At 45.0% G+C, this 17,045-nt stretch overlaps 1 protein-coding gene across 4 annotated transcripts; it reads right to left on the reverse strand.

The window, feature by feature from the left end:
- Nucleotides 1–1,145: 1,145 nt before the first annotated feature.
- Nucleotides 1,146–16,447, reverse strand: ETV3 (ETS variant transcription factor 3). Of its 4 annotated transcripts, none has more exons than XM_086393446.1 (6): nucleotides 16,095–16,232; nucleotides 15,545–15,698; nucleotides 14,088–14,143; nucleotides 13,254–13,491; nucleotides 11,910–12,025; nucleotides 1,146–5,785 (listed from the first exon to the last, which is right to left on the reverse strand). In XM_086393446.1, exons 3-6 carry the CDS (start codon nucleotides 14,131–14,133, stop codon nucleotides 4,656–4,658), a joined length of 1,530 nt encoding a protein of 509 aa, XP_086249572.1. In that variant the 5' UTR covers nucleotides 14,134–14,143; nucleotides 15,545–15,698; nucleotides 16,095–16,232; the 3' UTR covers nucleotides 1,146–4,655. The 4 variants fall into 4 exon arrangements, with proteins under 4 accessions (XP_086249572.1, XP_086249571.1, XP_086249569.1 ...); XM_086393445.1 differs by having other exon boundaries at nucleotides 14,088–14,146; nucleotides 15,351–15,698; XM_086393443.1 differs by lacking the exon at nucleotides 15,545–15,698 and having other exon boundaries at nucleotides 14,088–14,146; nucleotides 16,095–16,447.
- Nucleotides 16,448–17,045: the final 598 nt, after the last annotated feature.

Here is a 17,045-nt window from a genome sequence, read left to right on the forward strand (position 1 = left end):
TTGCCTATCTCAAGAGTAAAATGAGATTACTTAGTTTGGATTTGAGAGTCCCTTGGACAGCAAGATCAAACCAGTCGATCCTAAAGGAAATCAACCCTGGATATTCACTGGAAGGACTGATGCTGAAGCCCTAATATGTTTGCCACTTGATGTGAAGAGCTGACTCTTTGGAAAAGACAGATGCTGGGAAAGATTGAAGGCAAAAGAAGGGGACGTCAGAGGATGAAATGGTTAGATAGCATCAGCAACTCAATGGACATGAATTTGAGCAAACTCTGGAAAACAGTGAAGGACAGAGGAGCAGCCTGGCGTGCTGCAGTCCACGGGGTTGCGAAGTGTTGGACACAATTTGGCGACTGAACGACGAAAAGCCTGGCACCATTTTTGTTCGGATGTGTTATGTGATACTTAAGTTCTCCTCCTACTTCTCTTGACTCTTGTCCTCTTCTGGGAAATACTAGGTTTCCCTCACACTGGCCTTTCATATACTTAAAAAACAAAACAAAGGATCTGTCTTGCAGTCCAGTGGTTGAGACTGTGCTCCCAACGCAGGGGGTACAGGTTCAATCCCTGGTTGGGTAAGATTCTGCAAGCTGCGGCTAAAAAACATAATAACAAAACCATCTTTATTGCGATTATTACTCACATACCAGAAGAGTCACCCTTTCAGGAGTGGCTAATTCAGTGTGTTTTCTGTTCAAATTGTACAACTACCATCACTAACTCTGGAACATTTTTATCACCCCCCAAAAGAAAATGTGACCCATTACCAATCTACACAGCAACCATTAACCTGTGTTTTTTCTACAGATTTGCCTATTCTGAATACTTCATACTTCATACAAAGTGTGGCCTACTGTTTCTGGCTTTGCCATGTACTCTGAATGAATTCTCCCATCAATTTGGAGGGTGAAATTTCCCAACCAACTTGTCTGTGGCTGCAGTGGTATTCTATCCAGAAGCAGCCATCAACACAAGGAAACTGACCATCTCCAAAACTGTTAAGGGACCTGCCCTCACTATGTTGGTCCCTGCACAACAGGAATCAAGTGTGGGGGTGGGTGAACGAGTGTGCACGCAGCAGATGCTCTGGCACAACCACCCTGGCTCGGCGTGGCAACAACAAAACCAACACTCTGCAAACGTTACTTAAAAGTACTTTTTTTTTTTTTATTTAACTTTAACTTCTGAGGTAAAATACTTTTTTTTTTCTTTCAACTTCCATAACAAAATACAGAGCTATCAGATACCCCTGGAAAAAATATGTATATTATACATATATTTCTATAACATTACATCATATATATATAATATATATATGCAAAAATTTGAAGACTTTATAGAAAGCAGAACATCTAAAAGGCACTGCACAATGGAGTGAGGATTACTTACATGTTATGTACATATACACACTATTCTGCTTAAGCGGGTAACTAGTGAAGTCACCTTTCATGTGTGAATTTCCAAATATCCCTGCATCACAATTTTATAACTCAAAGAATGCCTAAATACTTCAAAACAAATTAACTGGTAACGCCCCACCCCCACCCTGCCAAGAACAAAAAAATCGAACAGTTCTTGAAAGACTGGATCAGTTTTCCCCCAAATTTAAAAGTATATTTCATTACTGTCTATAAAACAAAGAACACAAACATATTTATGGAATAAATAAAAAACAAGGGACAAACAGCCAACTAACTGACTCTACCCGCTTGGTAAGAAGTGATATACTTCAACTATTTTTTTCTTTTAATGCTTCTGAAAGTTTCTTGGCCCACTGAGGACTAGGGTGCAGTGATTCCCTGTTAGCGAGCTGGGTTTAATGCAGTGCAGCTTGAAAACTGGGGTTGGAGGGACTTACTGTTCATTTTTCACTCCTAGCGGTTCTTAAAAAACAAACACTCAGCAAGTCTGGATGCCCTGAAGAGGTCTCTATACTGTGTTCTTCCCTATAGCCAGAAAAGCAAACGGCTTGCAACAACATGCTCTTGATTAATACAAGTTCAGAATGTGTCTTTGCAAATTTTTAAACATTTGGCACAGCAAAAGTTGGAAAAAATGGGGAGGGAAAATAGACCTGGTGTTGTCCCCCTCCTTCCACATGCTGTCAGTGATGAGATGTTCACAGAAGAGAATGACCTGGCTTTGTGCCAGGCTTATGACCGGCGCTGCCAGGAGTGGACTTAGGGGAGAAAAACTATCTCCCACCCCTTTGCCCCAGGATATATCAATGACCTCCACATCCCCTGGTCCACTTCCCAGGCAATCCCAAGTTCAGCTCTGAGTAGTACCCTCCCCCAACCCCAGTGTGCAGTGCAAATCAACCAACAATTTACTGGTGGAATGGCAATCAAAGGAAACAGTTAAACATCAAACAGTTTCTTAAAGCCAAAAACAGTTTTCATGGAGTTGAACATTTTTTGAGTGTTTTTCAAGTGTAAAAGCAGTTACTTTTTATTCAAACAGAAGCAGCATCTAGGAATTAATTCTGGCACTTGGGTTCTAGGGGGTTACAGGTACGCATCATGGATTTTTCTCTCTCTTTTTTAAAGGCCTCATGTCTATTCCTGAGTTCATACTGACACCTGCCGGCGCCTCCGCTCCAGTGGACAGAGGTGGTGGGCAGCCAGCCTCCCTGGTTAGATTGGGCAATGCCAAGCAGAGATGCCTCTTCCACCTGCCTGGGCTTGCTATTCTGATTCGAGGTAAGTCGAGGTACAGAGAAAGGAACCGATAAAAACACAACCAACCAAAGGCAGCCTGAGTTGTTAGGGACCACTCTCCTAATCCTTTTTCCAGGGAAAGACAAGTCACTCATGGAATTTCAAACAAAGGGGAGGACAACTGCCAAAAAAAAAAGGCATGATGGACTCAAGTCATCTTAAACCATCTAATAACTCACTCACCTGCTCTAACCTTTCCCGGGCTCCTCTCTCAAGCATGCACTCCAGTTTAAAAAAAGACCCCCCACCCCCACCATAAAAAGACAACCCTCAAGTGCTTCTTAGGACATAGAGTTCACCTAGGGTAAGATGGAGTCAGGAATTTCTCGAAAGCATCCCTGTGCCCACTTCCTGCCCCTACCAGATATGCAGTTATTCCCCCCTCTGCTGCTTGAGGGTCTGAGCCATGTTAGGTATTTCTGTATCTATGTACTACATGTGCGCACACGTACACACAGCTGGCTGTGGATTCTGTCTGCCCTTAGTCCAGGTTCCTTTTGCTTCACATATGATCAATACCTTCCCATTCCTTTGAAGTTGATGCAACAGAACTTCCCATGAAGAAACAATCCCTGGAGTTTCATGGACAGTCAACTGATCTTAAGAATTAGTACGATCTAGGGGAATGGGTATGGCAAGAATGGCAACACATCAGGACAGACCCCCACGGTTCACTTCTGCCAGCCCCGTGGCATCTGTCTGCCTTCTGTGTTTCCTATCCACCTCTTCCTTCAACCTCATACACATCCACTTGTACCCCCAGCCACCTTCTGCATTTCCAAGTATAATTTGCCCTTAAAGCCCACAATCCTGCCTTTCTGCTACCCATCCCAATAACATCAAGTGGGGATGATTAAATACCAGCTTAAAGTTTAACCATTTCCAACACCTCTGGATTATCTGAAAAGCTGTCCATGCCCTTTTACAGGTTTACGCTGACAGACCCGTATCATGTTGAAGTATGTTCATTGTTAAGGCTTTGACTGAAGAAAACGGTAAGAGCAGCAGACACAACAGAGACATCTTCAACTCGTGTCTCAGTCAACTCGCTCACAGTCACACACTGGTTTGGCTCCCTAAACGCACGGTGGAAAAAAAAATAATAATTTTTGTGTTTTTGTTTTTAAAGGCATCAGGTTACTTCCTTCTGTCCTCTTCTTTCTTCCCTGAACAAGAGTTTACGACTCCTCATGGCTTCTTAATAGAGGAAGTAGGTGAAATGTCCAAGAAATTCACAGCAGGGCTTCCTGTCTCAACCAGGTAGCTGAGGCTTGGTGCCTGTGCCTTCCCAGCCCCGCTCTAACTGGCAGTACATTTCATGTTTCCTGAAAACATTCTATATCAAAAAAAAAAAAAGCCAAACAACAACAAAGGGAAAAAGAAAAAGAGCAACACGTGAACATCCCCCTGCCCCAGTAAGACAGATTATCTTACTCCTCCCCTGAAATAATTATAAAGAAACATTTCAGGCAAAATACTTAGTATTAATGGTCTCTCGCTGCTCAACCTCCCAACCATGCCCCTTTCCCTTTATGTGTCTCTCTCAGAGCAAAATAAATTCATTAATGGCTTTCCATATATAAATACAATAGAAAAGAAATAAGTCTGGAACCTGAACTATTATGGGACCAAACAGTTTCTTGGCCCTCTGGGAGTTTGTCAAAGTGTAAGCCTCAATAGGAAAGAGGCTCTTTCTCTTTTCAGTTCAATACCAATCCCGTCCTACTCACCAGGAAAAAGTGTGTTCACATCCCACCTAATTTACAACAGAAGACACCCCATCCTACCCCCAAAACAAAAATACAAGTCTACACCCCTAGAATGATCAAACCAGTCTAATTCCCTCCCCACCCCCCACCCTGAAATCTTGCTACATAAATACATGTGTGTGTTTTGATTATAGTATAAACAGCTCCCAATCCTCTTCCAGTTCTAAGCATCAGCAGCAGCTGTTGCCAAGCCCCGGGGTCCGGACCCATTCCAGAGAAACTTGCCATTCTTACTCAGGGCTTCAGGGTCATCATTCCAGCGCCGCTTCAACCGAAGCTTGGGGGGCATTAGGGCATCTTCTTTCTTCTCAGGTGCCCCGGGCTCTTTGCCAGGCCTGTCCTCACTGTCTTCAGACACCTCCAGGGGTTCTTCACTTGGGGCGCTAATGGGTACAGAGGGCCACACAGGCGGTGCAGCCGGGCGGGCAAAGATGGTGCTTTTTTCCTCCTCCGTGGTCCTGCCTGGCACAGTGCCCTCTTCTTGAGAGCGCTCCTCCTTCTCCCGTGCCGACTGCCTGAGGCTCTCAGGAGCCTTTTCCAACGCTGGCTCCACCTTAATCCTCGGTGGGACAGGAGTCAGTGTGGGAACAGGGACAGGTGCTGCCTCCTCGCTGCTCTCCATCCTCTCCCGGTTCTTCCGCCCGACGGGTGGGGGCTGCAGCTTGATGGAAAACTGGGATGGCTCCTCGGGGTGCGCCTGGCACTGCAGTGGTGGCACCATGAGCCCTGGGTACCGAGGGAATGTCCGTGGACTCAGATGGTAGTTGAACACGGAACAGGCTTGAGAGTGAAGGTAGTGTTTCATTTCCTCAGGGCTGAAGGAGAAGCGACTGCTGCTGGTGAAGGGGCTCAGGCCTGGCGAGGGGCTGTAGGAGAAGATGGTGGGGGTCAGGGGCAGGGCTGGTGAGACGGGGACGTGAAGGACACCTCCGCGGCCTGGGATCGGAGAGACAGCGAAGGGACTGTGGGGGTCAGGGTACATCCCTGGCCTGGAGAACAAAGGAAGCATGATGTCAGGCTTGCGCTTCTGGTGGCCAATCCCTCCACCCACGGCACTTCGGGAGGACATGAGATCCACGCCCCGGCGCCAGTCAGCGGCTGGGCCATCCTCCAGCTCTGAAAGCTCCACCTTTCTATCAATGCCATTGCTTGACTCCTGGCCAGAAGCAGTTAGAGAGCTAGCAGAGAACCGCCCTGGCTGCACATCACTCGTTGGAGAATGGGTGTCCAGAGGTGGGAAATGGAAGCGGGAAGAGCCTGTTGGCACTGGTGGTGCACTCTGGGGAACCACACCTGTGAGGGTGGGAAAGACAAAAGGCCACTTTAGAGGTCTAGTCATGCATGATCGGCAATTTAACTGACACTAAATAAGTACAAAATGTTGAAGAGCAACAGGAAACAAACATTCCAGCTGGACTGAATCTCTCACCTGCTTGTCTTTTCAGCTTCCTCCATTCAATTTAGTTGCCGCCTTTCTCTAGCCTCTTACTCACTTTGTTTTCCTAGTACTCATTACTATCTAAAATATCATTTGCTTGTTTATCTGTTTTCTAAACCCCATGAAGGCAGGGATTTCTTATTTGCAAGTAGATTTCCAGCAGTTCAGGGCTGAATAATCAGTAGGCTCTTAAGAACTATCAGTTGAATGAATGAGTGTAAGAGTGTGTATATACAGTATATAACACCTGCTTCAATTCTCAGGTTTACAAATGGTCTTTTCTTATTTTCGTTATTTGGGCCACGTCTATAAAGCAAGCAAACAAACCAAAACCAACAGACAAAACTGGGGATGATGTGTATGTAAACAATGCATTAAAAGCTTGAAGACCCTGTACCTCACAAATATGAACATGACCAAGACCGCATTTTAAGATAAAAACACAACAAAGGGCCATGTTTGTTAAGGCAGGTTCTCATGGTGTGTCTTTTATCATTTCTGACATACAACCACTTCTTTAGAGTCTAATATTTTTCAATCTCTCCAAATCTATGTTCTATTATATAAATTCTGTATAACAATCTCCATTCCCATCCTGCTTTCCATGCCTTTCAACCACTGAGGAGGCTGGAACAAAGTCCAGTCCCTACCACCCGTCTCCCAAATTTGTGGACTGAGATCTGAAGCTCTAAGCAGAAACCAACACTGCGCTACACAAGCCAACTTTAGAGGCTCGCAAGTTCTCTAGGGCCCTCAGAAGTCCTTCTGATAATCAGAGCATAAGACGTCTGAGGCCTCAGGGGCCCTATGGGCTCCTGGGAGGTATCAGTGTCTTCTATCACTGATGATGTCAGGAGGGCTATTTTTACCTTGAGGGAAGGATAAAGGAGAAGAAAAAGTAAGAAAAACCCCAAATAAGTGCAAGTGTGGTGACATAGGAGAAGAAACAAAAAGGTGCACAAGATATGATGTGGGGAGGAACTGCCAGCAATCAGCTGTGTTCTGTTCTTGTTACAACAGAGTCATCTTCAGATAGGACCCTGGGGTCAGTTGCTAAGTGCAAGACTGTGTAGCTTTCTCAGCACACTTGTCTGAAGAACACTGTGCCAGAGCAGCATGTCCCAAACTGACGTTCTGCAGAAAACTGTTCCATAGGTTTTTTTTTCTAAAACAACTGATTTTAATTGTGTGATCAGGAAAAACAGATGGATGGACCTGTATATAATTTGAGCAGACTCAGGGGGGTCTCAAAAATATTTCTGCAACCAGCCTATTATAGTGGCTATGATTCTACTTTTTTTTTGATTCTCTTGAATCTTGATTTTGTATTAATAGCACATCTATTTAAAAGCAAAAGAAAAAAACCAAGACACGCCCCCTCCAAAACACTTTTCTGTGTGCTGGTGGACTGAATAAGTATAACATGGAGAGAAACGGAGGTGATAAAGAAGGTCCTGTCTCCTGAACAAGTCAGTTATTTGTTTTGGTTTTTCCAAGTGGAAGATAGATATCTCAGTCTCTCCATGGGCTAAAGATACATTGTCAATTTGCAAAAATGGAGATAGAACACAGAGCATTTCCCAAGTGGGTTTAGAGGGAGTGAAGGAAGGCAATCTGGAGGCAGCATTCTGGATCCCTTTAACTAGCTGCTGGAGAAGCAAACGGCAACCCACTCCAGTACTCTTGCCTGGAGAATCCCATGGACGGAGGAGCCTGGTGGGCTACAGTCCACGGGGTCGCAGAGAGTCAGACACGACTGAGCGACTTCACTTTCACTAGCTGCAGCAGTCCTACTTTAGCAGGGCTGGAAAATGTGGGTTTGAATCTTAGTTCTAGCACCTTCTACTTTGTAGCCTGGTACAAATAACCAGTGGGTCTTTGAACCCCTTTGGCAAAATGGGAATAAGGCCCTTGATAAGGTTCAAACCCTGGCCCTACCACTTAATAGCTATGTTATTCTATGTAACTTACTTACCTTTCCAAGTCTCAGTTTCCTTACCTGTAAAACAGATAATAATAGGACTAATCCTCATGCTATGAAAACTACAAGAATTAATATTTGTAAAGTCCTTAAACTAGTACCAGCATATAGCAAATTCCATGTATTTGTTAAAATACATGATTTATTAGAAAATAATCATGGTTTAAAAAGCTAAAACTTTTAAAAGGCATATGGACCATATATTAGATAACAATATTAGAGCAATGTTAAAATTTCCTGAGTATGGTAATGTTACTGTGATTAGGAGGAGAATGTCCTTGTGCCTGGGAGATACATACTGAAGTACACAGGGATAAAGTGTCACATCTGCAACTTAATCTTGAAAGATTTAAAAGTTATATATATAGATAAAGCAAATGTTATCCATTAGTGATTGTAGGTAGAGGATATATGGGTGTTCGCAGTTTTATTTTCTCCCCCTCAATTTTTTTGGTAGCTTGAAAGTTTTCTAAAATAAGGATAAATATAAAAAAAACTGGGGTGGGATAGAGAGGTCTCAAGTTCATCCTTGAACTGGTTTGCCCTGCCCCCAAACCCTGACAAGTAAGCATTTTTACTACATGTCTTCTGCATCTTTCCAATGTTTCTTATAAGTCCATTAAAAATACATGTTAATGTAAAAAAACTTAAGAATACATTAAAAAACGTATTTCTTCTATGTTCAAAAACACAGTTCAAAATAGCCCAACTGTATCAACCCACCATCTAGACAAGATCACTCTAGCCTCCAGGATCTAAGTCCACACAGCGCTGCTCCTCAGAGCATTTATCACATTCCATACTGATAGCTTATCGCTCTTGCTAAATTTTAAGTTCCTTGAGGGAAGTAACTCCCCCATAATCTTTTTGTTTTTAAGTCTTAACACATTATCTGTTGAACAAATTAATGAATCCCAAATCCAGGGAAGGAACGTATGGTCTATTAAATATGAGCTAGATTTCAATAGCTCAATGGCTCAAGAATTGTTTCCTGAGAAACTGCCCAGCAGGTAACTGTACTCAAGCCACCCTGATCCATCTTTGACTCTGCTGTCATCCTCAACGTTATCATTTTAAAACGGGGACACCAAGACATATACTTCACTAAGCGGGGAGGGTGGCATGAGTTACCTCACAAAAACACTGGGCAAAAGTACCTCCATGAAGCAGATGTTCAATAAATGTTACATTTCTTTGTCATCATTAGAAGTTAACCTGAAATGTTTGGTCTATTTGGGTAAAAGTTCTCTATGAACTACTGACTCTAGTTCTTTGGGGTTATCTGCATCCAGGATGTAAAAAACTAGTTGTATCCTTAAAAGAAATGGACTTTTTGCTTTCCCCATGATTTTCTGATCAGGATCTTGAGCCTGGTTAAGAATCAATGTTGATTCAACTGACTTCTGGCCAAACAGGCAGTTCTTGGCCACTACTGTGTGGTTGCTAGGCCAGAGTCTTCACAGAGTGATGGTCTAGATTTCCTTTTCCTGGAAAAGCATATTGGTCCCCATTTAGGTTATCCAAGTGGCTGGATTTGTGGGTTTTCAATAGAAAAAAAATGCAAATGTGAACTCAAGTGGGCCTTAGGAAGCATCACTATGAACAAAGATAGTGGAGGTGATGGAATTTCAGTTGAGCTATTTCAAATCCTAAAAGATGATGCTGTGAAAGTGCCGCACTCAATATGCCAGCAAATTTGGAAAACACAGTAGTGGCCACAGGATTGGAAAATATCAGTTTTCATTCCAATCCCAAAGAAAGGCAATGCCAAAGAATGTTCAAACTACCACACAATTGCACTCATCTCATATGCTAGTAAAGTTATGCTCAAAATTCTCCACGCCAGGTTTCAACAGTATGTGAACCGTGAACTTCCAGATGTTCAAGCTGGTTTTAGAAAAGGCAGAGGAACCAGAGATCAAACTGCCAACATCCACTGGATCATCAGAAAAGCAAGAGGGTTCCAGGAAAACCCCTACTTCTACTTTATTGACTATGCCAAAGCCTTTGACTGTGTGGATCACAACAAACAGTGAAAATTCTGAAAGAGATGGAAATACCAGACCACCTGACCTGCCTCCTGAGAAATCTGTATGCAGGTCAAGAAGTAACAGTTAGAACTGGACATGGAACAACAGACTGGTTCGAAATTGGGAAAGGAGTACCTCAAGGCTGTATATTGTCACCCTGCTTATTTAACTTATATGAAGAGTACATCATGAGAAATGCTGGGCTGGAAGAAGCACAGGCTGGAATCAAGATTGCTGGGAGAAATATCAATAACTTCAGATATGCAGATGACACCACCCTTATGGCAGAAAGTAAAGAACTAAAGAGCCTCTTGATGAAAGTGAAAGAGAAAGAGTGAAAAAGTTGGTTTAAACTCAACATTCAGAAAACTAAAATCACGGCATCCAGTCCCATCACTTCATGGCAAACAGATGGGGACAAAATGGAAACAGTGAGAGACTTTTTTTCCTGGGCTCCAAAATCACTGCAGATGCTGAGTGCAGCCATGAAATTAAAAAATGCTTGCTCCTTGGAAGAAAAGTTATGACCAACCGAGATAGCATATTAAAAAGCAGAGACAAAAGGTCCATCTAGTCAAAGCTATGATTTTTCCAGTAGTTATGTATGGACTTGAGAGCTGAACTATAAAGAATGCTGAGCCCCTAAGAATTGATGCTTTTGAGCTGTGGTGTTGGAGAAGACTCTTGAGAGTCTCTTGGACTGCAAGGAGATCCAACCAGTCAATCCTAAAGGAAATCAGTCCTGAATATTCATTGGAAGGACTGAAGCTGAAGCTTAAACTTCAATACTTTGGCCACCTGATGCAAAGAACTGACTCCTAGAGTCAAAATTCCTCTAGGTACACAGGGAGGGGGCAAGAGTGAAAAATAGAGGAAACAAGATGCCAGTGGTTAGAACAGGTTTGATTTCCTAACACCTCTCCCTCAGGCACAAGGAAAGAAAACAGGTTGTAATTAGAGAGATGCATTCCAATAGTTTTTTTTTTTTAAATGCATGCCCCAGGGACAGGAGGGAGTGGTTACAGGGGAGATGGAACTGTAATGATAGCAGCATCAAGCTAAAACTGCCCTAACTTGTTGTGTGTAGTAATTACATATCTGCCACAGATCTCAGCATATTCTCTCAGCCACACCCCTGCTCTAAATTTTCAGGTTTCTTTCAACTTTTTCCTGAGAAGTTGTAATACTACAGAGTCACAAGCAGACTTCTTTGCCTTATACAATTCCACAAACACAGAGCACTGATGGACTCCTCAGAAATTAGTAAAATACAATCTGTTTTCTTAGGCAGGGGCCCGATTTGCATCTTGAAACAAACAAACATCCTTATCAGAGACTGCCTTCTCCTTCGCTGAGAGGCAGACCCAAAACCTCTGTGAAAAGCTGTAATGGAAAGCTATCCTGTGGAGAGCCTAGAGGGGAAGCCTTGCAACACTTCAGAGAGAAGGTCAAGTAACCCCAGAGTCCTGTTCTCTGAGGAGTTGTTGGTGCAGATCAAAGGCACTGCTTTTCACTGCAAACATATGAACCTCCCCTCCTGTGATCAAGGATGCTGTGGTTTTGATGAGATTCACTTGATAAGGGTGAGCTTGGTTGTTTCATAGAAAATCGGAAGTGTTTTAGAAACTACTTCTTGTCTGTGAAAGAGCCACTGGGCTGGGAGTTGAAATTCTGAATCCTGAACTTAAGGATCAACACAAACCTATGGAATAATATTCCTAAACAGGACAATGCAATAATATCTAGGAGATGACAGATAATATGCAGAAAACAGACCCAAATCAACCAAATTTATCTCAGTGCTGCAGTCTATCACTTCCTGTGAGAAGAATGAGACTAGTTGGCAGAGGGAATCCAGGGGATCATATTACTGTGGTGTTTCTAAATACCCCTTAAACATGACAAATCTGAAGACCTGGGTTTTTAAAATTCTTTTTTAACTCCCCACCAAGAGAGTTGGCATCTTACCACTTGACCGAATGTTGATGAATGGGTAGTTGGGCATCACCAGCTTGTTGAAGTTAAATTTATAAGTAAATCTTTTCCCTTTTGTTTTATGAAGGATCCTCTTGTTGTAATAGTATCTGTAAAAACAAGAATGCATGTCAAATCGTCTTCTAGCTACTGACTGTTTTTGATACACTTAGGTAACGACGACAATCAACAGCTCTTGCTCAGAGTATTACTTGCGAACATCACTATCATTCTTTTGCAGCTTTGCCCTCAGGTTAGGGCTGGGAGACCTAAGAGCTTACTTTTCAGATTCAATTTTCAACAAGATTCCAGTCCTTTACAAAGACAGTCTCTCTTTGAGATCCTGTACACCTATTAGAGCCCCAACCCTTTTCTTGTCTATCTCTCTACGGTTTCAATTCTTTAGTCCATTTCCTTCCTGTTCTACTATACGTCACTGCTTCGTTTCTCTTTTCTGCCTTCCCCAGGTGGGGGCAGACAAATCTCTTGGGAGACCTAATGTGGTTAGTCTGGAGGCCTAAGCTCAGGGCATAGACAAAGGAATGTAGAACTGTTTTATGGTGGCAGGTCAAATAATGGTACATTCTGAGCTGGAAAACAGCAGTCAGCTTGGCCTACTTCACTTTCAAAAGAAGTGAGAGGCTCCAGCAATGTTGCTGCTCAGATTTTACATTCAGGGTCACACAATGAAGGAAGGCAGGGGAATTTCAATGTACCTAGAACCTTGAATATATTCAGTGGCATAGATTATAAACACCCCTGGAGGGGTAAAGGGTTATGAAATATAAAGACTGGCAAGGGGAAAAGAGAACCTGAGAAAAATTAGAGTGACCAATCTTTATAGACAAGCTGGAGCAAACTACGAACCGACAGCCCATTGAGCTCACTGGCTCCTCAACAGTGAGGGCCCCGCCATGCACTAAGCAGTCCTCTTGTGTGCCTGCTTCACTCTTTTTCTAGTGTCTTTCAGGAGTGCCTAAAGAAGAGACAGTCTAATACATTTCCAACGGGGAAGTCTAAACTAATCTTTGGATTACAAATTAGCTCCAATCCAGGTTTCACCACACATTCTCGCCCACTACAGAGCAGAATCGGCTGTCAGGATCCAGTGCCAGCCACGTTGGAATTCCCTCCTACATACAACCAAAGATATGCCTTTTCTCCTCCTGTGCCTATGCCACCCAGATTTAACAGCTCTTCTACTCCCGCTGTAAAGCTACACGTTATTCACTAGTGTCGTCTCTCATTACCTGATACCTTTTTATCTAACACGTACCAAACTACTTAAGCCTCTTTCCAATCTGTTAACACAATGGATTTGGGAATTCTTTTCCTTACCTCAGAGCTCGGCTCAGCTTGTCGTAATTCATCTGTGGTTTGCACTTCCTGCGGCCCCAGAGGCGGGCCACCTCGTCTGGATCCTTGATGACAAATTCCCCATACTCTCCCTGCTGCCAGGCAATGACATGGCGGAACTCCTCCTTCTGCAGCAGCTCCAGGATGAAGTGCCACAGCTGGATCTGCCGGGAGCCCGGGGATGACTCTGTTTTATAGGCCCAATCAGGAAACTGATACCCTTTAATATGAAAAGGGCAAGATCAAGGTAGTCAGGAGCTAGGAACATACATACCAGTATCCCCAGCTTCACATTCCGATGCTCAGAAACTCTAGAGTGCTGTGCAAACATGCCACGAACACCCTTTGAGTCAACTGGAGCTAATCACAACAGTGCAGAGGAAGGCAGACTGAAGTTACCTTTCCTTGTGGCAATCATTAAATCTGATAAGAGTTGGGTAGCAGCAGCCAGGTGTCCTAATCTTTTCCCCTTTCAGACTTTACTAAATCTCATGCCTACTTCCTGTGAGGACATGAAAGTTTCAAAGGGAACACACAGGAAAGACAATGTTTTAGAAAACAGCACCTTTTCCCCAAGGTTGGAATTGTTTCTCTAAGAGGAAAGAGACTCGAAAGCTTGGAAATGAGGGTGTGGTGACCACATTTGTTAACATTCATCCATAGGAAAAAGCATACAACTGTCCTAGCAGTATCTACCCTGTCAGGAGGCGGTCAGTCACAGTCTGGCATTTGTGAACCAAGCCCAAATGAAGAGAAAAGGGACCACTGAGGGGCATTCCAGGTACATCAGAAAATGACTGATTAGCTTCTGCTCACCTCCACCTCCTTCTGGCTTTTCCACGACGCTACAGCCCGCTTTCATTTTCACCCTCCTGCTGAGAGACACAAGCCATGTCAATTAATTTAAGGTGTTCTGTGTTTTATCCTCCCAAGGTTTTCTGCCACAGCCTTTTCCCAAACTTCCATTTCCTCATCTTTCCCTCCTTATGTAACCCTCTTTCAAACATGTCACTTCCAGAGTGCTAATCCTCAAGTCGTGAAATGATGATCCTCAGGTCATCAACTTCAAAGACCATAATTCATCTCTTACCTGACTTTAAACCACAAATAGTAAACACTGTTTTTAATATTTGCTTTCTCCCTCCTGACCAATCTTTCAAATGTAAAAAAAGGAAGGGTATGGTGAAATGAGTCCAAAAAGGCAGCCAGAACAAGTCAAACAGTTTGTCTTCTATTACTAGACAGGCCTAGATGCCAAGATACACAAGCCTGAGTTCACCCAGATGTACCAGTTTAAAGAGTAAAAAAAAAAAAAAAAACAAAAACCAAAACCCAAATCCATCTGATTGCCACTCAAGAATGAACATCTGATTTTGATTTACTTTCCTGAATTATGTGAGATGGGAAAAGGAAAACTTCTCCCAGTCAGAAACTGCCCCTTCCTCCTTGAAAAACACCCTGGGATACAGGAAGTAAACACACCATATGTACAGTTACTCTATACACGAAAACTCACACTCCTCCCATTTTTCTCTGAGAAAAAAATTTATATTTTCTCCCTTTAACAGAAAGGAAAAAAGAAGCAAGCATTTTTGGGAACCTTCTGTTCAACAAGTGGAGGGAGTCTGGCTGTGATTTGCATTCATTCCATCCAGATTTACAGTTCTTAATAAATTTCCTGCTCCTAGCAGCTAGCAGCCTGTATCTGTTACTCCTTTAGCAAAAAGCAGGGATGAGTAAAATGGCCAGAGAGATATGCAAGCAGGAGAAGGCAGATTTACTCTTACTCAGGCAGTTCCCCAGGGTGAATGACAGGCCCTCAGCACCAACATTAGCAGGAGTCTAGAGGGAATGTAGGTGCCTTGGTGACCCTAGGGCGGGGTGGATACAAATTCCTAATCTTGAAATTTCATCTAACCTAGGATTCCTCTAGATCCTTTGAAATTTTTTTTTTTCCCCTCACCATACACATTTAAGAAGACCAACCAACAAGTTTCGGTCTAAGAAATTACCAAGGAATGAAGATGGATAAATGCCCCAAAGGAAGGAGAAAACAAACAGAAACACACAGTTACATACACAAGATACACAATAACAAGGCCCCAGAGCTGAGGCAGTAGTTTCCTCTCCTGGCTGCTTCCATCTCCGTGACAATGAGGGAGGAAAAACACTAATTTCCCCACGACTCCAGGAAGCTGCCTTGAACGTTAACAACGAGGCTGCTCTGTCGGGTTGCGGAATCTTTATCCTGACATGGGAATGCCTTCACTCACGACGACTCTGGGGTTCAAATCCCGCCGCAACAATGACGTGCCCAGGAAGCTCTCTCCTGACATCCCAACTCTCCGATTTCACCTATAAAGGCCTTCCTCCCAGGAGTCCGGAGGCGCCTCTTCATGCCTTTCGCAAATTCACTCCGAGGACACACTGTCGAAGTAGGGTCACTCATCTTAACTCTGCACAGCCCGGCAGGCCCCTTGCCCTCCCTCGGATTGCGACCATTCCCCATAGAGTGAGGCTTGCAGAGCCTGGTACCGCGCGCGTCCCGGCTTCCACAGCCCCCGGAGCCTCCTATTTATCTGCCTGCCGACCGGGCCTTCCTCTCCCCGTGGTCTCGGGGCTCCGCGGAGCCACCGCAAGAACGCTGCCCGGGTCCCCGTCGCCCCTAAGCCACGGGGGCCCCCTCCCTCCCCCGCCCCCGCGCAGGGGGAGGCCCAGCAGGGTTAGTACGTGGCTCTCCCCGCTGTCCCGGCCGCAGGGACGCCGTCACAGCCGAAGCTTGGGGGTCGGCCGGGACGAGTCGGCGGCGAGGCCGGGACTCACCTCTCCCCGGCACGGTCGGTCTTCGGTCCGGTCTCCTCCGCGGCGTCTCCGGCTCCTCCTCATCCACCCCAGCAGGAAGTGACCTCCTCGGCTGCTTTCGTCACTTCCATCCTCAGCGGAGAGGGCGGGGGAGGAGGCGGCGCCCTCCCGCCGGTCTCCCAGCCGCGCCCCGCCGCACCCAGCCGCGTCTCCCTTTCCTTTCTCCTTTCCGCAGACGCTGGCTTCCGCCCGCACCCCGCCCCCGCCGCGCGCTCCTCCCGCCGCGCTGCCAGCGCAGCTTCCCCGGCGCGGCCCGTGCGTCACGCTGCGGGGGCACGTTACGTACGCTCGTGGCTGGTGGCCGGGCGGCGGGCCTGTGGTCGGCGGGACTAGCAGCGGGATGCGGCGGGCTTTCCCGCCGGTCGGGTGTGGACGAGGCTGTGCCCCGGGGGGGTCTCACCTGTCGCCGGAGGGCACCTCGCAGTTCTCCCTGGAAGGGGCCCGGCTCCGACTTGAAGCTTCCCCCAGACCACTGAGAGGGTGGGGTCCTCCGTTTCTCCTTAAAAGGGGCCTGCGACCTCCAAGAGAGGAGAGGCTTCACAATGGGAAGAGACACCCGCGGACCTCAGAGGGCGTTCTTTACCCTCTTAAGAAAGAGTCTTTTCAGATACTTTGAAAAGACTCCGTGAGGCTTTCTGTGAATCGCCTTGCTTCGGCATTTTTACCCCCTCCGCCCAGACTTAAGGGGATTGTGAAGTTTCTTCGCTGATCCCTGCCCCTCTGCATTTAGCTTAATTTGTCCTAAACAACTTGCACGTCTCCCTAAGTCATTCAGATACATCTCTCCTTTCTTTTTTTCTTTTGTTCCTGCTCAAGCAATGACTAGCATCTTGTCCAATACACTTTTTGTTCTTCCTTTAAGGTTCTTTTTAATAGTAAAGGACCTCAAACAGTTCAACATTAGCTCCATCC

The sequence above is a fragment of the Bos grunniens genome, chromosome 3 (assembly GCF_055505025.1).
Source record: "Bos grunniens cultivar Pamir isolate PY7600 chromosome 3, Bosgru_T2T1.0, whole genome shotgun sequence".
NCBI classification, from domain to species: Eukaryota; Metazoa; Chordata; class Mammalia; order Artiodactyla; family Bovidae; genus Bos; species Bos grunniens.